The 25,788-nt window shown below is 42.6% G+C and overlaps 1 protein-coding gene across 1 annotated transcript in view; it reads left to right on the forward strand.

Annotated features, from left to right (window-relative positions):
• GALNT10 (polypeptide N-acetylgalactosaminyltransferase 10) overlaps positions 1–25,788 on the forward strand; it is an 81,527-nt gene that overhangs the window by 28,785 nt on the left and 26,954 nt on the right. The window contains exons 2-4 of the mRNA XM_058815302.1: positions 8,415–8,517; positions 9,394–9,532; positions 12,885–13,051. Of these exons, the coding sequence (XP_058671285.1) occupies positions 8,415–8,517; positions 9,394–9,532; positions 12,885–13,051 (409 nt within the window). The remainder of the gene's footprint in view (positions 1–8,414; positions 8,518–9,393; positions 9,533–12,884; positions 13,052–25,788) is intronic.

Genomic DNA, 25,788 nt, shown 5'->3' on the forward strand with positions numbered 1-25,788 from the left:
TGGCAAGCTTTCAGACTGCCTCGCTCATCTTACCTCAGAAAACATGTTCTAGTGCAGTCTCACTTGTGCCTTTATCACAAAGTGCAGAGTGTCCTGGTAGGATACTTTGCACATTGCTAAGTCCCCAAAATTAAGTGTTTTTCTCTTGAAATGTCTGTCTCTGTGGAAAGTACTTAGAATTCTTCTTTTTCTTGTCTAGCAGCTAGATTTTTTCCTGTCCTTGCTTTAGTGATTATTGAAGCATTGGCAGCCTTATCTTTTTTTATAATTTGATTTCTTTTTTCATACCCATTATGCCAGTTTATACCAGGACCCAATCCAGTGGATTCCACTGAATGAAAGGCACAAATTACCATGTTTTATCAGTCAAATAGTAATAAATGTTGTACATTTTTCCCTGTAAGCTGAACAGGTCAAATTTGCAGTCACAGCTTTGGCAGGTCCACCTACATGCAGCACCACCTGAGTTGTCATCTTGTATTGGTTGAGTGCTAGGAATTTCACCTCTGTGTAGTATTTATGTGTTGAGAATATTCAGGATGCTATTTCGATGTATTTTTAGTGAGATTTCTGCTAATATTATACAGTGTGCTTCTATGCTTGTGTATAAAATATTTGGAAGTTGTGTTCATCTCAGCAGTCCTTTATTGGCTTAACATTCCTGTAATCTGATCTGGAGTTTATAGAGTACAGGGAATTCACCAAAATGATGGAATTAATAGGTTTTGTGTCCTGCATCTTTATTAAATCTTAATACAGATTATTCACTATTTTTTTTGCATATGCAGCAAAATCTGTAAGTCTTCCTGGAAAGTCAGATTTCAGAAACAGTGCTCAAAATTTTGCCTTTGTAGGAAGCCACTGCACCTTGTGGGCTGTTCAGCTGAGTTAAATGGAGTGTGGGTATCTGCAGACGTGTGCCAGGTTCTGCTTCAAATGGTCAAAACCAGCTTGCTCCCTCCTTCTATATGCAAGGCTGTATTTTAGACAGCTTCAGCTAGCACTGGATTCTGTGCAAAACAAAGTGCATCTCTCTGGATTTCATGCCCTTAGCTTCTGCCAGGAGTTCAGTCCTAAAGCAGCCCTTGGACATGTGATAAAACACTAAATGTGCCCTGGTTCCTTGGGAGAGCTCATCCAGTTTTATGTTTCCAGCAGAAAGGGAAGGTGGGAGGGGTGGGAAGTCTAATCTCATTTGGAATGGCAGTTGAGAGATTACTTTGTCTGCATCTTCATTTTGTGTGTTTATTGTCCAAGCCTCTCCTGCTGTTGTACCTCAGGCAAGGTGAGGAGGGGGCTGTCTCCATCAACCAGAGGCTACCAAGGGTATGAAATACTCTTTGGGAATTTTATAGGGTGTTGCTGTGTCTTAGAGCAAGGTCAAAGAATTATTCCTATTGCTTGAGGGGAAAACAGGGTGGTTTACCCCAGCTAAATGCCTGCAGGAGCTTTTTCCAGGGTGTTCCGCAGATTCCTGAAGCTCAGTGTGGGAGGTGGAGCAGTTCTGGAGATGGAGAGGGCTGTAAACATTTTAGTGAGCAGAAAAGATGAGAAAGCTCTTGTGGGCAAATGAATTCTAAAACTAGGCCAGCTGGGGTTTTAACAGCTGAAAGGAAAGTCTGAGAGTGAAACTGCTGTGCTATCACAAGATGTGCTTAAATTCAGGGAGGAGAATGCTGCTTGGTGCTCTGTGCTGACCTTGGAAGGGGCTGTGCCTCTGCAGGCCTGGGCTGAATTAGTCAAACAGTAATTTCAGAACAGCAGACATCACCAAACTATAATATCTAAAGGTAAGCAAAGAACAAAGTGTGAGGGGTTTGGCAGAGACAGATGACTAAGCTGGATGTCATGTCACTGTCCTCAGCTGATGTCTGCAGCCTTTAATCCACTGATGATCCAGGACGTTTTACAAGATGAAATTTTTTTTTGTGCTAAGGGATTTTCAGCACTTGATGTTGAATAAAACTTGTTAACCAAAGGAATTTAAAGGGAGGGGGGAAGTTTCATTTCAAACAAGTACTGTTCTAGCACTTGATCCAAAACCCTTACTGCATTAAAAAGCAGAGTCAGCTGAAAGCAGCAGGCTGTCCCATCCACTGAGTGTTCTGCAAGGAACATATTCTTTAATAACTCCAGCTCCCAAATGTCCCTGGGTGTTCTGCACCAAAGGCTCTGCTTTGTGCCTGTCTGCCCTGATCCCCTCAGCTGGTTCTGGTCCAGCTGTGGTTTCATTCTCTGACACAGGGTAAGGACTGATCCTGGAGTGCCCACAGTTATCTGGGGCTCTGCTGCTGAAGGAATCAGGATATTTCCATGCTCCAAAGCCCGGCCTCCTCAAAAACAAAGCAGAAATCTGAATTTCAATTTTTAACTGGTGTCACAGCTAGTAAAGAAAATTATGGCCAAGGTATAGCATTCTGCAGGAAAAATTCACGTCTGGTTCAAGCCTGTTGCTTGGATGTGAGTCCCAACAAGCTGTGAAGATGAACTTGGCTTTTTAGTCTTTGAAAGCATTTAAAAATTCTGCATGATGGGATACCATTTAGTCCTGCGTGTCCTTATAATAGTTCCTGAAATGTTGGAGGTATGAATTATGTTAATGTACCTTTTAAATTTTTTATGGACTGAAATAGCTTCAAAAATTAACCTTCTGAAAACACTTGGGTAGATCACACAACAGGCTTTTAGCAGCCTTTTTTTCCAGTAGTGTGCTGCCTCCTGTTCCAGTAAATGAGGAGCTTTGATTGACTGAGGTTATGCTCAGCTTCCTGACCCAGGAGCAGCCTCCAGCTGATGTTGGTGATATTTTTATTTTTCATTAGCTCATCTGAAAGTCTCAGCTGTTTTCCTGCCAGTGAAAAGGATGGAGTCTGTTTGTGCTGCGTGAGTGCTGTACCAGTTTGTTGTTCAACACTTGCTGATAGAGCTCTGACAAACCAAAAAGAGAATTTAATTTCTTCATGGTGCAGTGACACTTGCAATCTATTTATTTATGAAAAGGTTACTTATATTTGGCATGGATGGCTCCACAATCATTAAAACCTGAGTTTGCTGCAGTGAGAGGGAGGATTCCTCCTGTTTTCTCCTAGATCTGGCTTCCCTCATGTTTTGCTTCCTGAAACACTTCAGGTCCTGTAGGTTTTGGAAGACTGGAAGGAATCTGCCCATGGATGTTTTCTCTTTCTGCTTTGCCATGTCACAGAATGTGACAACTGGGTTGTTCCCAGGTGTGTGCTCTTGAGTGTTCCACTGAGTTCACCTCAGGTTGCAAGTTCCTTTAATAAATAGAGGAATGGTTCTTATTTGCTGCTTTCTCTCTCCCTGTTATTTTCCTTGAATTATTTTGGCATCTTCAATATCTTGTTTCAGGATATAAGTGCAAGACAGACTTGCTGAGGTGCTGGGATAAGTGAAGAGATCTGGAGTGAAGCAGATGCCCTGTTGGACACAATCTCCAAAAATCATGGGTCTGATTATTGTTCCTTGATTTGAAATAAAATAATAAATCAGCAAAACAAATGTTTGGAGAGAGTTTGAGATCTGTACAGCATTATGGTTAACATAAATGCTTCAGCAAATCTTTTTTCCTCATGTGTAGAAAACTCTTGGCTTATGTCTCGATCCGCACTTCCTTTTTTCTTTTATTTTGGCTGCAGCCAGACACACTAAATAGTGATTAAACAAAAAATTAAAATTCTGGTTTTGTGCATTTGGCGTTTGAACGCCGATCAATTGCTTTGGCGGCGTGTTCAGTAACAGTGTGGTAGACAACAGAAGGGGCTTATTTACAGCAATCTGTCTAAATCCATTTTCAGTGTATTGCTTAATATGCCTTTCTAGTTTAGTTCATTTTCAGTTTTTAAAAAATGAAGGCTGGAAACAGGCAGGAGAATGGTTTAAGATATTGCTGGAGAAGTAATCACTCCTTAGTGGTAAACAACTTTCAGTTCTTAAGGGAAAGAAAATGTGCTTGAGCTGAAATAGAACTTATGGGCTTGTTGGAGGAGTTACTGGATGGAATTCAATGGTGCACTTATATAGCCTGAGTAGATGATCATAATGAAACCTTCACGCTTTAAAATCTGATTTTTACGTGTTGTTTACAATTGACCATTTAAAAAACAGCAATATTTTTGCAAAATGGGAAGCTAACACAGAGCAGAAGTGAAAATTGCTGACCTCTTTTATAGGGATAGAAATTTACCTTAGCCGTGCAGAATTGGCAGCTCCAATGTTCAAACAATGGTCACTGCATTCCATAGATAAAATGCACATAAGGGGGGATGTGGTGGAGGGTTTGGACAAAAATGTTCCACCTCCTGCTATGCAGTTAGAGTTAATGAGAAATTAGGATGAGAGTGTAAATTGAGATGAAATACAGCATTGCATGTATGACATAACTCCCCATAAATGAGATGCTTGTTTAAGAGTTAAAGAAAAAGTCAATCCTAGGAAACTTGCTGTGTTTTGCAGATTGCTCTGATATCACAGTCTAGAGCATTTGTTGAAGGAGTATCATCAAGTTATGTAATTTGCATAATTGAGTCAAATCCCATGCAGCATCCCTGAAGGAAAACTCTAAAAAAAGCAACATTCTGGTCTCTGTATGCTGTGTCTGGATTTCTAGAGCTTCAGACATCTTTTACAAATAGGGGGCTGGGGGAAGAAAGCAAGAAAGAAGAAGAGCTTCCAGAATTCCCATCAATGTCAGCAACCTGCCCATTTTCCCAGGGAGAGGGACTTTGAGGACATATGTGCCCATCCTTCCTCTGCCCGTGGTGGCACCGTGCCTGCAGCCTCACACAGCTCTGCTCAGAGTGATGGCATCAGATAACTGCAGGCAGGCAGGGGGAAGGCAAATGCTTTATAGTTCACACTGACTGTTTTTGGTGGTCTGCTGAAATTAAATTGGTGTTGAAAGTGGTTTTTAACCAGAAATACAACACTGATCTGGCTGCTGCAGCTGCACCTTCCCTCCAGGGCTGTGTGGATGGGGAGGGCTGGCAAGGTCACCGAGGCAAAGACACTGATGTTCCTTTTCTAGCACTGAAAGTCACTTCAACATTAATGTTTAGACACTGTTGACAGAACTTGTCAGTGACTCACAGCAGACTCTTCAGTTACGGTGTTTTAACAGCGACCTGCAGAACCAGTGTAAGCATTGTGTGTTTGCTTGCAAGGGATACAGTAAGAAATATTCCAACCTCTTAACATTTACCCAGGCTGAATTAAATGTAATGGAGGACTCCAGTGTTGGATGAACTAAGGTAACTTCTCTGCCAAAGACCAAAAAAAGCTGCAGAATGCAGCATGACTGCCATGACCTGGAACTGTCTCTACCCTTCAGGATTCTAAAAGCCACTTGGAGGTTTGTGTACACCCAGCAGAGGTTCAGGTTGTGCTGCCCTGTGTGAATAGGACAGTTTGGTGTGAGCTGTACAGGGCAGGAGCACCATGAGCAGTGCAGGCAGAGGAGCTGGGAATGACTCACCCTGCACAGTCCTCATTTCATTCTGTCAGTGCCAGCATCAAGAAGTGTTGATCCTTGTAAGTCTCCAGACTGAGAGCAGTACAGAGCCTGTTCCCAGCACTTCAGCATCAATAACTCTCACTCTGGGCACCTCTGAAGTCCCACACTGCAGTTCAGAGAGCTCTGGGTAACTGATGCATGTGCTTCATCGTTTTCCCTCTTGCTTAATTTAAAGTTTACAAATTACTGACATGTGTGGCCCTGACAGGGTTAGCTTAACCCAGCTCACAGATGCTTTTGTGTGTAAATTTATCTAGGACTGAGAGAAATACATCTATGTGCTTGACTTTCTACTGTCTGTGTCTGGTTGGTGCAGTGGGTAATGCAGTGGCGGTCTCTGTGATTTTGTTTTTTCCTGTTTTTGTTTTCCTTTATTTTCACAGCCCTGGAGGATGGTGTGCTGCTGCCTGCTTTCCTTCTATCTCAGGGTTTAAATTGCTTGCATTAGGTTGTTGCTTGCTCTGAGGATGTTTACATGCACATTGCTGACCCCTCTGAATAATGGCTCGAAGCTGTGCAGAAAATTTACTTCCCTGTACACATTATCCTGCACTGAGCACACAAACACAAGGAGCAGCCAGCTCAGAGCCTGGGGCTGCACACACTGAGCAGGGATGGCTGTGAGTGCTTTTTAATGGCTTTTAGGCTGCTGCTGTGCTGGGACAGCTGTGTGAGGGTGAGAGATGCTCCTCCTGACCCAGCCCAGTGCTGTGGCCTCCCTCAGAGGGGTCTGGAGATGTTGGTGTGAATCTTTTGGGGTGTATTTCCAACTTCTCTCCTGGGAGCTGTTGTGGAGGACATCTCCAGATTCATCCCCTGTGCATTTCAGTGTGTTTCAGAAGGAATGTGTCTTGCTTGTGTCCCAGCTGGCAGCTCACCCCCGCCGTGGGGTGAGAGCTGGCAGAGTTACAATTGAGAAAACTCATGGGTTGAGAGAAAGAGTTGAAAAAGTAAAGCAAAAACCCCACTAAGCAAAACAAACCAGGGAATCCATTCCTTAGCACAGGCAAGTGTTCAGTCTCCCCCGACAAAGCAGGGAAGATAAATGTCATCACTGCAAAAAACCATGCTTCCTCCTCTTCCCCCAGCTTTATGCACTCCTTGTGACACCACATGGTTGGGATGTCCCTGGGAACAGCTGTCCTGCCTGTGTCCCCTCCCAGCCTCCCATGCTCTGCCACCTTCCTTGACTCTGGCTAAGCCCTGCCCAGCAGCCATAAAACCATCCCTGTTTTATCAACACTTCCCAGCACAAAGCCAAGTCACAGCCCCACAGCAGCTCCTGTGGAGAAAATTAACTCTACCCCAGCCAAAACCAGCACAGAGAGCAGTCCCCATGGGTGCCTGCAGCAATGCACAGGGGATGTTTTCAGAGGTGCCTCTGCAATTCTAATTTTAAGTTGCCCAAGTCTCAGAAAGAGATGAGATTTGAGCCCCCTTAGCAATGCTCTGTTAGGTTGGATTTTGCTGTTTGCTGGTGGGTCTGGGTTTTTCTCTTTTTCTCCAGCTTGCCTCCATTCCCTGCTCACTTTTTATGGGTTTTGGGGTGCTGGGCTCGCACAATCACAGTGGGTATTGTGAGGTTCAGGGTTGCACTGTGTGTTCTTCCTTCTGGATCCAGTCCCTGGACACTCTGGCCATGCTCTCCTCTGCAGGGGTGGGTGAGGTTTCCACAGCAGCTGCTTTTAAGGGATTTTCACACTTTTAATGCCAGCAAATGGGACAGTGGCATTGTCAGTGATTCTCCTGGTGTGCTTTCAGTCCAGAACACTACAAACAAGAGACAAAGAGACCTAAAATATAAAAATTTCAGACCTGCCAGTTGTTCCTGTGCCCATTATGATCCTTGTGCAGAAGGCTAGTGCTGAGAAAGTTGGCAAAACTCTCCTGGCAAGGAGGTGCTCTGGGCTGGGAGAGCTTTCCAGGGCTTTTCCTGGCAGAGGAGGAGACTGGTCAGTGAGCTGGCCTGGCAAATAATTGTTCTTGTAAAACAGAGGCAAAAATTTCACAGCATGGCAGCGTGCTCTGGTGTGGGTTATTTGGTGGGAGTGATGAGAAGGGGTGGCGTTATCACCAGACAGGAATTTGCAGGAGAACAGTGGTGTTAAATAGGACAGCTGGAAAACCACAAGGCAGGTTAAGCAAATTAGTTTGGTATTTCTGTGTGGTGAGTCCAGGTGAGCCCTTCCATGGCAGGAGTGTGTGGTTTTTCACCAGCTCAGCTGCTCTGGGGCTGCACTGGCCTTCCCCTGCATGATGTGAAACAATATCAGGCTTTTGCAGTGCCTCTCATGACTCCTCTTCCCTTCAGCAAATGTCAGTCTCCATCCTGAGCAGTCAGAGGGGAGCTGGAGACATTGGATTTCTGGGGATCTTCATTTGCTGACTTGTTTTCAAAGCACCCCTGGCTTGAATTTCAGGAACAACACAATGAAATAGAATCTCTAATTGGGTTCACCAGCAAGAGTCTTAATAAATGACCTTTTAAATCTTATTTTGATCTTATTCAGGTGTGGTAGTGTCTCATTAATAATGATCCTGCAGTAGGTCTCCCAGTACATCCTATTTAATTAACAAAAAGACTGTAAGATGTATTGGAGGTTTTCAAAATGAAAATGGGAGTTTTTAATAGATTCTCTGATTAAGAAATAATGTTCTGCATATGTGATGGTGCCTGGAAAAATATCACTTAACAGACACAGATAAAGTTCTGAGACAAGCAAAACTCACTTCCTCCCTCACCCCTTTCAGGCTAAAAGTCACTTGCTTGTGATGATCTTACCTTAAGGGAGATATTTAATTTCCTCTTACAGGAAGGGGAGGCTGCTGAGGAAAGATTTCATTTGTTGTGTATTTATTATATATCCAATTTTTTGTTTAAAAGGCACCACACGTGAGGCAAAAGAAAGACCCTTACTTTGCTGATGGACAAAGGAAAAAGGACTGGCACAACAAAGAAGCCATAAGGAGGGACTCAGAGCGTGTAGGTAAGATTGCTATTAAAACCTTTTAATACAGATTGTAACTTTGATTTTATTTGGTAGGCTGAGTGTAGAATAACATGTTCAACTTTAGGGTCAAGGTAATGTTCTTGACATGATGCAGCATTAAATTAAAGTTCATAATTAAAGCCAATTAACCTGTTAATATTTTAACTGTGTTAATCCCAGTTAAATTCGTTTTTCCTTGACTCCACAATAACTGTTTTGAGGTGCAAATGTATCACTTAAATCTTGGTGGTTTTATGACAAGTGAAAAATTGATTTTTAAGAACTTACACCCCCTCCCTCAAAAAAGTGTGCATGCACCTCTCCCAAAAATGGGAAATCCAGAAAGAAAGAATAAGAAAAAAATTCTGGACTATAACATTCGTGCAGGTCCATTCCATAATTCTGAGGTTTGTCTTGCATTGCAAATAAGGCTCATTTTGAATGTCACAGCTTTACAGTGATGTGTTTGCAAGGGCTCTGCCCCTCAGTGCAAGAGCACAAATCCATCTGTGCTGAGCATTCCAACAGTGCTGAGATTTTCAAACCACATGGATTCTTCCCACTGTGAAACAAAAGGCATTCTGGAGATCTTCCACAGCATTGCCAAAACCCCTTCATCTGTTTCTGGTGTTAGGAGGAAGATTTTTACCTTGGATTTGCACAGCTGAGTGGTTTGTAGCAAAACTGCTTATCAGATAAAACTGTTAAATTGACGTGGTTGACCTGGTGCTAAATGACACAGAGCACAAAACTCATAAAGTAATGTTCAAAGGACTCTAAGATGCTATTTTTTTCTGCTGTATGGATTGGTTTCTGGCCCGTTAAGCACTAATTAGCAGCAGTGATCTGTATTTACTTTCTGTCTATCCACAGGAAATGGAGAACAGGGAAAGCCTTACCCAATGACTGATGCAGAGCGAGTGGACCAGGCATACAGGGAAAATGGCTTTAATATCTTTGTGAGTGATAAAATTTCTCTGAATCGTTCCCTTCCAGACATCAGGCATCCAAAGTGAGTATACAGTTTGCATTTCTAGGAGTGAAGCTTTGCAAGCCCTAAATTACCACCTCTACAGGAATGTGTTCTTTTTTATTATGGACTCTTGTACCTTTGTTCATAAAATCCAATCTTTGCACAGCTGGGTCCTGGTATTTCCTTAATATAGGACGGTGTACAGTAATTTCAGTGGGAAATAGAAGAGATCAAATCTGGGGGAAAAAATTGTTTTTTGATTTCAAAAGACTTAAAATTACCACAAACTTGCAACCCTGCTCATAAGAAATCTTTAATGTAATCCTGAGGTTCCACTTATGTTGGCCACTAGCTGGAAATGACTGCGGAATGCTCAGGAGCAGAAAAAGATGTGAATAGCTTCACTCAACTATGTATGAAGAGTTTTACCAGGTTTATGGATTATTTTTGTGGACATCTTCCTCATAAAAGCAGCCTCATCAGGGTTTAGAAGTAGAAACGAGTTCCAATTGAATACTGACTTTAGAGTTCATCTGATTTTGGACATTATGCTGTAGGATGGTGTTGAACTGGATTTTGGTCAAGCCAGAAGTTTTTCTCTTGCACAAGAGCATCAGTTATGACTTAGCCCTTGTTTATACAAAGCTGAGAGGTTTTTAAATACTGTTTCTGAGGTTCTTAATCTGAAAGCATTGTTAGACATTTGAATATAAGATTCTTTTGTGTAAAGCTGTGTTTATCACAGTTTAATAAATCTGAATTCAACATCTACGTTATTCACGAGATACAAGTTCCAGAAGTCAGGTTTTATAATTTGTTAACTGCACAATTGAAATATTACCTCTTCAGCTGTCACACCAAACTAATCAAATACACTGGCTTGACACCCTTTCTCAATATAAACACATAAAAAAGGTAGTGAGTATAGCTCCATAAATATTTTAGGCATGCAGCTGAAATGTTTAAACATAGAGATAAATCAGGTAACTGAAGATGTTTGTGGATAGGCCCATTTACAAGTTCTAGGAAACACATTTTGAGTTTACTAATCTGAATTCTACCTGGCTTCCATTTACAGGGTCTGCCTTGGGCTGTGGGAACTTAAACATCAGATAATGCCAGTATTTTGTTATCTGAGGGTTTAATGTGTAACCTCACATGCTCCAGTGTTTCCTGAAATTGCCAACTCAATGTTGCTGATTCTGCTATTTAAACTTTTGTAGAATTATTAATTTTTTTTTTTAATTTACAATTTTTTGAAAATTACAATTTTTTGAAACGTCTAACTCCAGCCTCAGATAAAATTAACAAGTGAAGCGTCTGGGACAACTTAATCTGTGATTAATGTGCTGCTGCAGTGGTTTGCTTGTTGCCTGACAAATCCTTTCCCCCAGCACAGCAAACTGTAATTGTGGGGGTCTCAAGGAGTGGATAAACAGCACAGTGCCCAAAGGGTGCTGGGATTAGCTGGGCAGGCAGCAGGGTTTCCTATAATGGGGATGTGCAGAGAAGAATTCACAACTGGAAGGATCTGCTGTGCATTCTCTGTACCCATTAAAAATACATACATGAAATGGTGTGGTTTGTGTTACTGGAGAGGTTGAGGAGGGCAGTTTGTAACAAAGTTAGGCTGAGACCCAGCCATAGAGTTATAAGTCCATAAAGAGTATTGCAGAAAGAAGGGAGCTGTGGTTTAGAGCCCCTTACATGCAGTGAGGAGTGTGAGGAGAAGGTGTGCTGGGGGAAAATGCATCATCTGCCTTGCCCTGAGCTTTGGGGCCACACCTGGGCTTCTCCCCAGTGGCTGTCCTGGCTGGGGAAGGGCACAGAAGCAGCTGATGTGTGAGATGGTTTGTGTGGATTTAGATATACCAACCAGTGTGTCTGCTTTCTGTTAATTGTGGGACTCAGGGAGCCTGGGCACAGCATGTACTGGATCTGCCTGGTGCACACATACAATTGTTTGTTTCAACAGTCATGTCTTCCCCTGATAACAGTTCCTTTAGGCTCCTCTAGGGTTTTTAATATTAAATACTAATTTTGCAGGTCTTGTAAAGCAATTGTAGATACAGTAGCTGGAGGGAAGCAATTTCTCTCCATGCTTAATGGTTAAACTTAATAGCTAAAGTTTTCCACTTGTTTAAGTTAGCCAGAAAATGAGGATTCCAGTGTAAGAAGAGTTAGAAACAATTCAAGGGCTCTTGGTTCATATTGGAGCAGAACTGTAGCTAGTAGCTGTTGGAAGAAGGTTAGGGTGGCGATGCCAAGGGCTGGATGAAAGCAATCCCTGCAGCTTCAGTTTGCATCTTGCATCTGTGCATTGCAGCCACAGCCTGCAGGCTCTTGGCAGCACCCCAGGACAATTCATTACACCCAGAATAAGTCACTGTCCTCTCACACAGGCACCAGGGTAACTTCCTGTAGGCATAGATGTGTTGAGCTTGTATAACATAGGTACATCCTTCTCTGTGCCCTGGGAAAGGTACCAGGATAAAGCTGCCAGAGCTGCTCTCATTTCTGTCTGTCCTTCTGGGGGCCAGGGCAGGGAATTGCTGCCTGTGTGCATGGGATTGTGCACAGTGACAGCCCCCAGGGCAGAGTGACAGCCTGGGGGCTGTGCAAGGGACAGGGAGCACAGTGGCACCTCCCTGCCCTGCTCCTGGGCACAGGGCAGCTTGTCCATGGTACCCCCACACACCTCCATTCACACAGCACACGCTGGTTTGTTCTGGACACGGGGGGCTCCAGGGATGGAATACAATTTTTGGCCCCTAATGAAAAGCTACTGAGTGGTTTTGAACTACCTTGGGTCACTGTGTGGCCTTAGAGGTTACCTGTTTAACCAGGTGTAAAGTCCACTTATGGCCACACCTGCAGGAAAGTAAACACTGCACTTCATACTGCAGAATTTTATTAATGAAGCTACCTTGAAACCAACCGTACAAGGCAAGAGTTTGTTAGCCCTGTTTCAAAATCAAGAAAATTAATGCGCTCTGCGTCATTTTGAGGAATAAAGAAGTTTACTAAATTTACTTTACTAAGTTGCTTACTGGTAATTAATATGGACGTGCTGGTGTGTTTTGGTGTGTCTGGTGTGTTCTGGCAGCACCTTTTGACTTGCCCTGTGTGTGTCCAGCTGCAAGAACAAGCTGTACCTGGAGAAGCTGCCCAACACCAGTGTGATAATCCCATTCCACAACAGTTTGTTACCCCTTTTTCAAAATCAAGAAAACTAATGCACTCTGCATCATTTCGAGGACTAAAGAAGTTTACTGAATTTACTAAGCTGCTTGCTGGTAATTAATACGGAAGCGCTGGTGTGTTTCGGGTGTTTTTTGGTGTGCCTGGTGCGTTCTGGCAGCACCTTTTGACTTGTTCTCTCTGTGTCCAGCTGCAAGAACAAGCTGTACCTGGAGAAGCTGCCCAACACCAGTGTGATAATCCCCTTCCACAACGAGGGCTGGTCCTCGCTGCTGCGGACGGTGCACAGCGTCCTGAACCGCTCCCCGCCCGAGCTGGTGGCAGAGATCGTGCTGGTGGATGACTTCAGTGACAGAGGTAGGGTGGCTTCATGTGACATCCCCATCCCTGCCTAAGGGGCCAGTGCACTTGTAAATACGTGTGTCTTGACCTGAGGGGTTTTACTTGCCAGCAGCAGAGCTCAGGGCAATCTTGCTCCGGTGCATTTGAAAGCAGAAAATTCATGGTACAAATTCAGGGTGTGCTGGTGTAGCTGCTGCTGGCATGGGCTGTCCTGTGTTCTGGGCAGTATCAAAAGGCAGAGAAGCTGGTTTTAATATTCAGCTAAGGGCCTGTGTAGCCCTTAATGTAAAATGTTAAATGTTGACTCTTGAAATAACAAAAAAAAAAAAGCCAAGAGGTGGGAAGGTGGGAATAGCTCACTCCTTACATTCTACTTTATTTTTCCTTTCTTGATGCAGAACATGTAAAAGAATCCTTGATAAAAGGTTTCCATCTGGGACTGCCTATGACTTGGCTTGCCTTTCTCATGAATTTTGTGCTCCTGAAAAGTAAATGTGCAGCATCCAAACCTTTTCTCTCCCTTGCTCGGAACTTCCCTCAATATTCTGTACTGCATTGCCTGGAGTAGTTACTTTGGGTTGGGTTGCAGTCTGCAGAGGTGTGGAGTCACTGGCACACACATCACCACAAATGGAACAGCCACTTGGCATTGCAGCACCAATGTGTGCATGTAGTTGCTGAGATCTTTTTCTCTGAGCCACAAATCCACACAGGATTGCCATTTAAATGGTGCCTGATGCAAATTAAGCTGCACTTTTCCTTGTGTTTTGTACTCCTGCTGTGATGGAAAAGGCAAGGGAAGGAGGAATCAATGCCCCTGTCCTGTAGATGTTGCATAGGTGCAGAAATCCCATGGGAAGTCCTCTGACTGGTGTTGAAGAGGGCACAGTGACCTTGAGGGGTTATGGTCAGATCTAGTAACTCAGTTTTCTCCTTTAAAGTTACTATTTAGCTTTATGAGCTGCAGAGTTCAAGCCACTGATGTTACTCAAGTGAGGCAAAAGAGCTTTCTGTACAGGATACATCTCCAGAAACCTGACATCTAGGAAGCTCCTAAATGAGTTTGGAAACAAGCTTGTGGATATTTGGTGTTCTGCCCTATTTTGGCTTCCAAACAGCTGTAGTGCTTGGCCTGAAGTTCTTCTCTCATTAGTTTGCAAGCAAGGCATGCTGCATTGAACAAATCAATGTTACATGATACAAGTATTTCTTTGGAGAATTTTCAGGCTAAGGTGGGGAGAAGGAAAACCCACCTTCCTTACAAGGTCTTTTTATTGCTACTCAGTCTAGAAGCAAATTAGACAAGCTCATGCTGTAACCACAAGTGAATTGTACAAATGGATTTCTTTTCAGAGAAGTGGAAGGAATGAAATTTAGTTTCCTGTGGGTCTGTTTTCCTTGTTCTATAGATGTGCCCTAACCACGTGAAAGAGAGCCTCAATCTGTACCTGTGCTGTTTGTCCATCTCACTCTTCTCTATCCCACCTGCCTCTGATAAGACAAAAACTCTCCTCCCTTGGTCATCCATCTTTCATGCAAAGGTTGCAAGGAGTAGCTGGGATTCATTTGTGTGCAGCATCTATTTATAAATGGATATAAAAGACTCCAGATGCTGGACAGTAGGCTAAATTGTCAAGGGAAGAGAATAACACTCGTGCAAAGAGAGTATGTTAATAAAAACTGGTGTGGGGTTTCTCTTTGGGGTGGATTTTTCTTGTTTGTTTTTTTTTTTTTTAAACCAGTATTTTCCTGCTAGCAGCGTTGATTTCTGCACACTGGGACAATTGCTGGTTAGGATGAAACATCTTTCCTTCAGTGCTGTCAGTTCTGTATCTGCACTTTTCTTCCTTACTCACACTGAGGTTGGCTTGCACATCCCTCAATGGGCTTAAATAGATCCTTAGTCTTAGGGGGCTCTTAAATCCTAATTACATGATCTTGACTTGAAAGGATGATGCCTACAAACTTCTGGTTGTAATTTATCCATTGTTAAAAAAAAAGAAAAAAACAAAACCAAAACAAAACCCTAAACAACAAACACTTCAGCCCAGTAACTGAGAATTGATCATTTAATGCATCAAACTGAAATGCATGAAGGAGCAGAAGTTCCAGGAAAACTTTTACTTGTATCTTATATGTTTGAAAAGAGCACATTTTTATATTTGGACTGTTAGGCAACTGCTGTGGTTATCTGTTTCTTATTATTAAATTGGGAAGATAATAAGAGCTCCATGTCCAAGCTGATGATCATCACAGCTGTGCCACAGAACTGGAGAGCAGTAAAAAGAATGAGAAGAAATTTCTTGATTTTTCTTTGCAAATCTTAAATGATTGGTCCTCTGCATTGTCTGCAAAGCATTCTGTATTGTCCTCAAGAATTCTGTGCTTCTGTTTGAAATAACAGCCCCCTAAATTTGTAGCAGCATCTTTTAAAGTTACAGAATCGCTGTTGGATGCAGTGACAGCAGAGGCCATGGCTGAGATCAGAGGGGCATAGGAGGAACAGTAAATGTCATCTCCTTCCCTGAAGAGATCAGTAAATAGTCACCATAAACTCCAGTGAAGAGCCAAGGATGGAAAGGATAATCACTCAATAAAAATCTATTATTAAATTTTTTGTGGAGATGTTACTCTGACAGGATAAAACATTGGATATCTCTGCTGTACCTCATGCTGGCCTTTCACTCGAGGGTTGTCTAAACAGACCTCCAGAACTTTAATAACTCTTTAAAGAATATTCTTCAATAGCTTGACCTTCCCTGGCAAGGAGATTCTCTCTGTCTCCCTCCTGCCAGCATTTCTTGTGTGCTGACCTGTGCTGGGGTTAAATGTGCTGGGCTTTGCTGCCCTTGAGGTGCTGGAATATTTCTCTCTTATTCTGCTGTTTCACTGCTTTCTGGGAATGTTGGTGCTGATCCATCAGCCTCTTTCATCCCCGTGTCTCATACATGGAGATTCTTTGCTGCACATGAAGGAAAGGGGACTTTGGTAATAATGGAAAAAGTAAGTGTGGAAACCTGGCTACTGAAAGCAGTGTTTTTCCTGACAGATGTTATTTTCATGTGTTTTTCATCTGGTTTTAAGCTTGAGTGTAAGGAATTTTTGGTGTGTCTATGCAGAGGGCTGAGAAGTTGGCTAACAGAGTGGCAGGAGAGTGAAGACAGATTTCTGGGTTAGTTGGTGGCTGCTGTGGCCTGCAGCACACCTGAGGGGCAGCTGTGGCTGTGCATTATTGGAGCTCCTGGACAGATGAATCATATTCTGGAAGTGTCAGCAGCCATTTATTTCTTAATTTGTTCGAAAGAGACAACTCTGTGACCTTTAGCAATAAACATTTTTCATCCAAAAAATGCTGTCCTGATGACAGCAAATCTTAACAGGGAGCAGCAAAAGCTTTACAAGACATGTTTTTTAAATGTTTCCTTTGCTTTCTACTTGGAAAGTCAAAATGTGCTGGAACAACTTGCTGTCTGGAATGGTGTGGGGTTTTTTGTATGCCTGCAGTATAATGCAAATGGTCCAAATCTAAAAAAAGCCTAGAGCCTTACCTCACCCAAATTTTGTGCAGGATTCTGTGTCAGGCAGAGTGCTGTGGGAAAGGCTGCCTGTCCATGGGTGTGGTGGCTCCATCCCTTTGCCTTGAGCTGCAGTTTTTGTCACCTCCAGCAGCTCCTTCTGACACTCAAATCTTCCTCTCTGGGGTTTTTGGTAGGTTGGGTTGATTTAAAAGGAGCTGCTTTCCATCATGTGCCATTGGTCACAGCAGAGGGAATATTGCAAGGCTGGTTTTTACCTTCTCTACTGGTAATCTCTGCTGTCAGTGTAGCACTGCATTAAGACTGCTATAATGCTTTTCTTTTCCCCACAAACTTGATTGAGAGTGATGTAAGAACTTTCTCCCCAGTTCAGAACACTTGTCGGTATTTTCTGTGCAGAAGAAAATAGTTGAATATATAATAGTATAATAAGTTGAATATATGGTATAATAGTTCAATATATTGAAGAGGGAGGCACCAATTCAGCAAACTGTTGTTGGAGAGTAAGAATTAACCTGCCCAGCACTGGCTGCTTCTTCCTGCATGGAACAGAGAACTGCCAGAGCCACAGGCTGACCTCCAGGGTTTGATGAACCCCAGCTTCTCCAGGGTGGTCCAAAATAATGCCTCCCCTTCTGGATAAGCAGAATTCTGAATGCAACACATGTGAATAACCACTCTACAATTCCTGATTATAAAAACTCCTAGCTGTGGCAGTCCTGTGTGGATTTGTGGCTTCACTTTTAATTTCTATAGCTATTCTTTCAGTCTGGTAGGTTAAATTAAACCTTTTCATATGCTGGCTTGCAGGATACTAATTACATCCCCCCAAGCCTGTTGTTACCAGAATGGCCCTAAGTAAACTAAAATGTTTTTTCCATGTATATCAGTTTTCTCCTGGGGACTGTCATGTGAAATTTGTTTGCTTTTTGAATATCTAATTACCATGCTGCTGAGTGGGAATTTGGTTGTATTTTATCACAGAAATGGGAGGAGGAGAGCTGAAGTGGAATTGCAGGTCAGTTTGTAACACTGCAGGTTTTTCTATCAGCTCTGGTGGCATTTTGTTATTGATAGCTGGGAACAAGTCACAGGCAGGCAGTTCATGGTTCTTCAGGGTCTGCTTCAGCCCCTGGGCCTGCAGCTGAATTGCTGTGCTGAGAAATGGAGCTGTTCAGCTCTAGTGTCTGTCCTGTACTAAATGAACTGTTGGTCTCCACCTCATTCCTTGTGGACACCTCTGCTGTAAAATCTGTGTCTGTGTCTGCATGAACAGATGTAAAGCTGTTCTCTGTGTCAGCAATAAATGATCAGCCCTGAGCTGGGGGAGCAGGGATGGCACATCCCTTTGTAGGATGCTTATCACAATGTTCTTTGCTTTTCACCTATTTGGTAGCCCAGCACAGCAGTGGAACATCAAATACTCCTGCTGAAAGGCAGAAGGCAAACTCCTCTGTTTTGGAGGTGAGGTCTCTTACAGGTGCAGGTGGGACTGGAACAGGTGCAGAATCACAAATAGCTGAGTTTGGAAAGGAAATCTGGAGATCATCTAACCCAGCCCCTCTGCTCAGCTACAGCAGGTTTCTGCAGATCTTATTATTCACTCAAATTTTGAAAATCCCCAAGGATTGAGAATCCCTGATGTCCCTGGGGAACCTGTTCTGCTGTTCAGTCACTCTGTCAGTGACCTAGTTTAAAAAAAAAAAAAAAGTAATTAAAAAATACCTTATGCTTAACCAGCACTTCCTGTGCTTCAGTTTGTGCCCAAGGACTCACAGGTCCTTTTCTGCAGAGCTCCCATAACTTATCTAGGAAACACCTGCAAAATAATACCTCTAAAACAAACTAATTGTTTGCATTTATGTGCTTCTGGAGCAAACTGATATCATGGATTTTTCAGCCTTTCCCTTAATGTCAGGCATGGTAGGATTTTTGCCTTTTCACCCTTTGCAGCAATGGAAATTTAAAAATTATTCAAGACATTTGAAGCTTACTGTGTGCAGGAGGCTGTGACTTAATTGCTGAATGTCATTAAAAGAAACATCTTGTGGTGTACTTGGGGCTGGCTGTGTGCTCAGAGAAAAGGCTACACACCACACAGGGTTTATCTTATTTTATGGCTGAGCTTGACAGAAATCAGTGATTGTGGCAAAGTGCTTGAATTCCCCATAAAACTCACGTTTCAGCATTCATTTATTTGCATATTGAGTGACAGCCTGTTCTTACTTGTTTTTAAGATTACTTTGGTAGAAATGACAGTGTTTTAGAACAAATGTTGTCCCTTGTTGAAGAGGAGAACTGCAGCATCAGTCATCTCCAAAGCATGAGTTACATGCAAAGCACTCTGTTGGTACAACAATCAAGCTGGATGTGGCAGCACTGAAAATACTGCAGTCTCCAAACATCAGGATTGTTCTGGAAGTGGTAACCCAGCTGGGCCCTGTGCCCAGGGTGTTGCATGTCTGTCCGTGGCAAGATGTGAAATCTGAGCATCCCTCTCAGAGCAGCCAGGCAGAATCTGCACCTGGCAATGGGAGGCAACAAAGCTTTGGGCCCAAGTGTTTGAGTGTGTCTGACCCAAGGTGACAATGACAAACCCAAGTGTTTGAGTGTGTCTGACCCAAGGTGACAATGACATTTGCAAAGTGAACCCTCTGGTCTTTACATCAAACGCAGCCTGGTTTAGGGAGTGGCTCTGTAAATGCATTCTTGGCTGCAGTGGATTTCAAGGAGACAATTTTGTTCTGAGGAATGTGTATGGGAACTCATTTTCCCCTGGGTGGTCATTACGGAGATTTTGGACTACAGTTCATCTTCCAACACTACTCTGTTACCTTGCACCTCATCTTAATTTGTGAAAACTTTTTTTAGGAGTCTATTCTATTGATACACTCAACCATTTAAATTTTTATTTCAATTCATTCCCTATCAGAGGGGAGACACAACCAAATCCTTCCTTTTCCCTTGACAGATAAATCCCTGTGACATTTTAAACCTCTCTTTATATTGCAGTACAGGTAATTCTGGAGGTGTGGGATAATCTGAATGGAAAACCAAATGGGAGTGAGGGAACTTGGCTGAACCATGAGCAGCATAATTTGGTCTGGAGGGCAGAAGTCACTGAGGAGTGCAGTGAGGGAGAAGGCCAGGGGTGATTAATGTGTCATTTGGTGCAGCAGCAGGTATATAACAAATACAGCTCTGTTCCATTAACCACATCTGCCAGGCCTTAATTGAAAGAAATCATGTTCTGAGTATCTGAAATAGAAAAAGGTTTAATACTTGAATTCTTTTTGATCTTTAAATGGAACAGTAAGAGATTTATGCAGCTAAAGAGATTATCTTTTCATCTTCAGGCACATGCACTGTAAAAGTATTTTTTTTTTTCTCTTAAATGCACTGAAGTGCATCTGGTTAGTACATCTCAGTATGGAGTGACTGTGCTTAGGACAAAGTGATGACAGCCTTTCTTGCTGAATTATCAATATTTTCATCTTAAAGCTTCTTACCAGAAAGTATGGAGAAAAGAAGAAAAACCCAAGCTCTTTTGGGCCAAGTGTGCTTTTCCACAACCTTTTAAGTGTTGCTTTCAAGGTCTCATAAAAGTTGTTGTAAATATTGTCCCAAAGAACTGATAGAAAGATTATTTTTGTAAATTAAGTTGCAGAATAAAGAAGATTTTTTTTTCCTTGTTAGAATTCATTGCAGATCTGTTTAGACTCATGAAAAATGTCTTTGAAGTAACAGACAGACAGATCTCCCTTTGGGTGAGTGGGAGAAGATTGGTTCTTCTTGGGTGGAGAGATGTGCCATTTCTGCCCCAAGCTGCAGCATGACTGCCAGGGAGCAGAGCAGAGCAGGGATGTGAGTGTAGGAGTGAATTTGTGAACTCACCAGCATTCCTTTCCATAGTGAGCACCAAGGGAGCAATAAAATAAAAGCTGGTGCAAATGTCCCATTTTTGTTTATGAGAAGAGAGTAATTTGTTATTCTCCATTTCTGGCAGTGTCTTGTGAGTGTGGGATACTTCAGATAACAGTGACAAAGTCTGCTTTGGATCAGAGTGAGATATGGATGAAATTCAATTTTATGTTTTCCCTCCTTTGAGTATCCATTTTTAATGTGTGTTTAATGTCTGTAGTCGTGTATTCCCTTTATAAAGGGATGTCTAAAACCTGCACTGTTCATTAGGCAATGCCTGGGGACCATTAAAAGTTTATTCTCTGGTGTTTTAAAAAGTGTGAGGGCCTGTTGTGGTTGTTTACTGCAGCTTTGTTTGTGACAGCCTAAATTAACCAGTTTACTTTTCATCATCTTGTATTTGTTTCTGTAAGATCAGTTGCTGTGGCTGAAAGATTCTTCTGGAAAGGAAATGAGGTGGCTTTAAAAGGTCGAGTGTACTGTGACCTCTTTCTCAGCTAATTATTGTGTAGTGAAGGATGTCTGGCAGTCTAAAGTTAAAAAAAAAATAAATAATTGAGGAGCAGAGTTTCCATTACGGCTCATTAAGTAAATCTCAGTGCATTGCTTGCTACTAAGAAAGCCTACACATGTAGCTTCTGTTAGAGGAGCTTTGCAGGAAAACAGCTTTAATTTCATTCTCCTCACCTTGAAGTACATGTCCTCATCTGCTAGGAGTCCAAAATCTAGATATCTGCCAGCTGCAGTGCAAATCAGCATTTTAATGCTTTACAGCTGCTTCTCTATAGAAGTTAATTAGAAATGTGATTCAAACACCCTCTGCCCATATATGATATCTATTACTGGTAATCATAGCTTCTGCTATTTAAACCTGCATTTGGAGTGGTATTGACAAAGCAGCTGTTTCACACTGGGACTTTGATAAAGGTGGAAACTTCTTCACTCTTCAAAAAGCATTTAGCTTCTTCAAAATTGGAAGCTAAATGCTGCTTCAACTGAAAAATAAAGGTGGATAAACCAAACCACATTCCTTCTCTAGTTTTAATTGCAGTTATATGCTCTTAGTAAAGAAGTGGCACACAGTTCTGTCAGTGTAGCATCAGTTCCTGAGGAGCAGTGCTGCCTGTTCCCCACATCAGGGGTGCACTGATGGAACACAATAATTTAACTCTGCTGGGCAGGGGAAGCCAAAGCTCCAGATTTAAAAGCAGGGACCTTCAGCTATCAGCCCTGCCCTGTCCTCTGTCATCCAGATAAAATTAATGTGTTACTTGAGAATGGTGTTGCCCACAAGATGGCTTAGTTTTGGTATCAGTGCAGCTGGAATGGGCCTGGATTTGTGCTTCAGGATTTAATAGATTTATTGGCCTTTCTAGCAGATGTCACTGACTTACTGTGATAGCTGCATTTCTTGTGAGTAAAGTAAACCAGAGTGTTGGGAACTGATGGTGAAGAGGCCTAGAAGAAGAGTAAAATGTGAGTTTGTAAATTATACTTTTGGCATGGCAGAGTTTGTTACTGCAAGTCACTTCTGTGTGTTCTCTCTGCAGCTGTATTGCTATTTTTTTCATTTGCCAAATACATTGTTTTCTGTTCTCTGACACACAGACTACAGGACAGACCTCCTTCTGCTTTGTCATTCATGTTTATTAATGTTCAAGCATCATTGTAGGACTGAAGGATTATCAGTGAGTTTTCTAATATTCAAAGTTGGCTGCAACCCCAGAGCAAAAACCCTGTAGTTCTCTGGTATTAATTTTAGGCTTCATAGTTGTTCTTCCTCACTTAGACACTGGAGATCAGAGCCTGTGGGACCCAAAGGGTGCATTCTTACCAAATCAAAGCCACTTTCAAGTGGGTTACATCTCTAATGGACTGTTCTCTAACAAGACAAAAGTCTGGAGCAGATTTCTCTGTCAATCCTTGTGCTCTTTCTGGAATATTTCCTTTTCTGATGATTTGCACAGAGCAAATACTTTGAGGCCAAGAAGTTCTTTGCCTCTCTCAGCACTATTCATGTACAAAGCCAACCCTCTGAGGACTGGTTTGTTTTGGCATCTTTTTTTCTTTTTTTTTTTTTCCCTGCAAAACTCAGTGACTTTTAAGGCTTTAATCTTGCAACTCTGATATGTTCCAAAATGTTTCAGTAAGAACTGTCTTAACACTTCATCTGCCTGCATCTCTTCAGATGCTGGCAAGTTTTGCCTTGCTGTTGGTCTTGGGCTTTAGGCTCCTGTCATGATTCACCATGCAGAACATCACTGCCAGCAGTGGCTGTGTCCTGGAACACTCCCTGGGCACAGAGGAGGCTTTGGAACAAAATTCTGAGATGCTTTTGCACCCCTCCTTGTCTCTCCAGTGCCCAAAAAGGAGTTGATGGTGTAGGTTCAAAGCAATTAAAGATTTTGAGAGTGCAGGAATTCCTTTGGTTAAACAACTGGGCAGACAAAGCTACTGGTGTGGCCTTAAGATGAGTGCAGAGATTGCTTGGGTTGAAGGCAGGAATTTGGGACAGTAATGCCCTTCCTTGCCAGTCACCATGGCTACACCAAACTTGAGCTGAATATTAAGTGTACTGCAAGGAATTCTTCCCTGTTTTGCAGCTACAGAGGCTGTGTAGGCCAAAACCTGCATCTCTCCAGTGAGTGCGTGCCAGCACAGCAGCTCTGAGGTTAAAAGCAATCAACAGGAAATCACTGAGAGTCACAAAATACCCTCTTTAGATGAAATGTAGTCAACAGAAGAGGAAAAAACCTAAGTGGGTGCCTTAATCTTGATGCATATTTAATGAAATGGAAAGGGAGAAGAGTAAACTAATGAGAATGACTTGAGTGTTTCCCCTGGGAGAGATGGGTTCTGGCAAAGGGGGAAAAACTGATCCTGTGGGTTAGCCAGGTCAGTGTGCAGGAATTAAGAGGTGATGCACACACCACAGGTTGGGTGCACTGCTCCCAAGGAACAGGAGCTTTAAACCTTTACAGCATGAAGGAAAGATAAGTAAATGGATTTCTCTGGATTCCCTCCGAAAGCAGCAGTTGGAACAGACTCTTTTACAAATTAAACTTTCCTGAGAGATTGAGAGGTTGTGGTGTCACTGAGATGATTGCTCCCTGTGTATTTCCCTGCTTGGAATAGCAGCCTACTGAACTTTCCTTGGGGTCTCAGTGTGTTTATATACTGATGCCAGTAAGTGTGAATTTTCCCATTTTAAAATTACACCTTTGTGTCTGCATTCAGTGCTGGTACCTCCTGAAGGATTCCTGAGCAGGGTTGGGGTGTTTGCTGCAGTGTGGAGAAAGTTCCCTTTGCAAACTGAAGGGTGAATTGATGGCATGGCAGGACAGCAGAAATTTATGAACCTGAGTTTATCACAGCCCAGGCTCACACCACTGGTCTTTTCCCCACTAACTCTCAACCTGGCTTATTTCTTGGGCACCATTCTTCCACTTCTGTGCACTTTATTGAACCTGAAACAGAAGCTTGGTTTGAAACCATTTAGAAAGAGAACAAAACCAGTAAGGTTTTCAGCAAACCCTTTTAATCTTTGTTAAGTCCAAACCATGCTATATTGTCATGCTATATTATCATTCAGCTATTGTCCCCTGCACAGAAACCCCTTTCCCCCCTCAGATTTTGTTTTTAAAGTTGTGCTGGGACCCAGCACTGATGCAGAATGGGCCCTGATGGAAACTGGACCCCCACCCATTTTGGAGTCCACCCCAGAACTGTAATCAGTGAAGCCACAAATATTAATTCTCTCCCTTCTCAAGCTTTTTCCCCTTTGTAAGGAGATTCAGCTTGGAAAGCTGTGATCAGCCTAATCAGTTTTCTATTACCGAGACTGGTGCTCATAGTACAATTTGTTAAATCAATTTATTATCCTCCCAACCAACTTCAGTGATCAGAGCGTGAAAACATTGAAAGAAAATTAAAACTAGTGGAAGTGCTGCCTGTTTGGATAACAGCACATTTTGCTGTTTCAAAGGATTACTCATCTGCACCAAAACAGGGAGAGAAGTTAATTCCAATGATTTAGAATCTTCTATTTCAGGGAGGCCTGGCTTGCACATTATGATGGATTCAGGAAGAAGTATAATTCGTTCTTAAATTGTTAAACAGCACGTTGGGGCCAAGTAGCCAAGTAAAAATGAATGGATTCATTTGTAATCTTCAACAAGCATGTCTGTGTGTGGGAGGGTGGGGATGGCAGGCTGGGGTAACCTGTAAACAAATGCCAGATGCATGCTGGCACTTGAGGCTTTGCTGTCGGAAAGCAGCCAGAATAACCTGCAGAGAAGGGAAATGGTCCTTTTCTGCCTAAAATGGAATTCTGCAGATCCTCCAGCCCTGTCCTCCTGTGCCCTGCAGTGGGAGGGGGAGGTTCCCTGGGTTTTCAGAGGGCAGTGGCTCTCCCATCTCCACAGCTTCAAGATCCTGAGTGTAAACTAAAGCAAAGCACCTCAGCAGGTCCTGTAGGGCAGAGGGACCTTCGGTGCTATCCGTGGCATCTGAGTGATGTGGGAAGGTGTCTGGGAATGTTCCTTTTTCTGCAGTGCTGTTCCTTCTGGTTTGGGTTCATTATACACGTCTGGAAAAGGCACTGGAGCTGCAGATGTGCTCCACAGTGTAAAATTCAGAAACCAAATGATGGTATCATGTGAACCAAGAAATGTTGCACTGGCAGGACAGAAGTGTTTCACTCATAGTTCTTTCACAGGACATAAATCACTTTAATAGTTTCGGTCATGGCTAATATTTTTTTTTTTCTGTGGCAAATATTGGCACTCCCTTCCCTGCCAAATACTGCAGAGCTGTTACAGGGACTATAAGCTATTAAAAAAAAAAAAAAGAAAAAAAAAAAACTCCTTGGACTCTTCTGTCTTCCCCCAGTTTCTGCATATGCTTGTTTTTTTAATTTCTTAGGTGCCTCTTCATGTGGCAGAGTACAATGTTGGAATGAAAAGTCAACCGGATAGGAGGAATTCCAATCTTGGAAGGTTCTTGCCATGACTAGAGGGATCTGAGGGCAGCTCTGCTTGGATGAGGCCAGGAGGAAGAAGTACAGTGAGACCACCACAGAAATTTGACCTATGGGAAAAAAATGCCTTATTTTGGAAAGTTGAGGGATGCTTCTGTAAAGCAGGCTAGTGTTAAAGCTTCTCTGCTGTCTTCACACAGCTTTATTTACAGCTCAAAGTAAAGAAAGCAGCAGTTCTTGACTGGGATACACTGTGCATCAACTTTATTGCAAAGTGTGCTAACAAACTACCAGAATAGTTTTTAATCTGCAGATAA

This window comes from Ammospiza caudacuta, chromosome 16, assembly GCF_027887145.1.
Source record: "Ammospiza caudacuta isolate bAmmCau1 chromosome 16, bAmmCau1.pri, whole genome shotgun sequence".
Classification (NCBI taxonomy): domain Eukaryota; kingdom Metazoa; phylum Chordata; class Aves; order Passeriformes; family Passerellidae; genus Ammospiza; species Ammospiza caudacuta.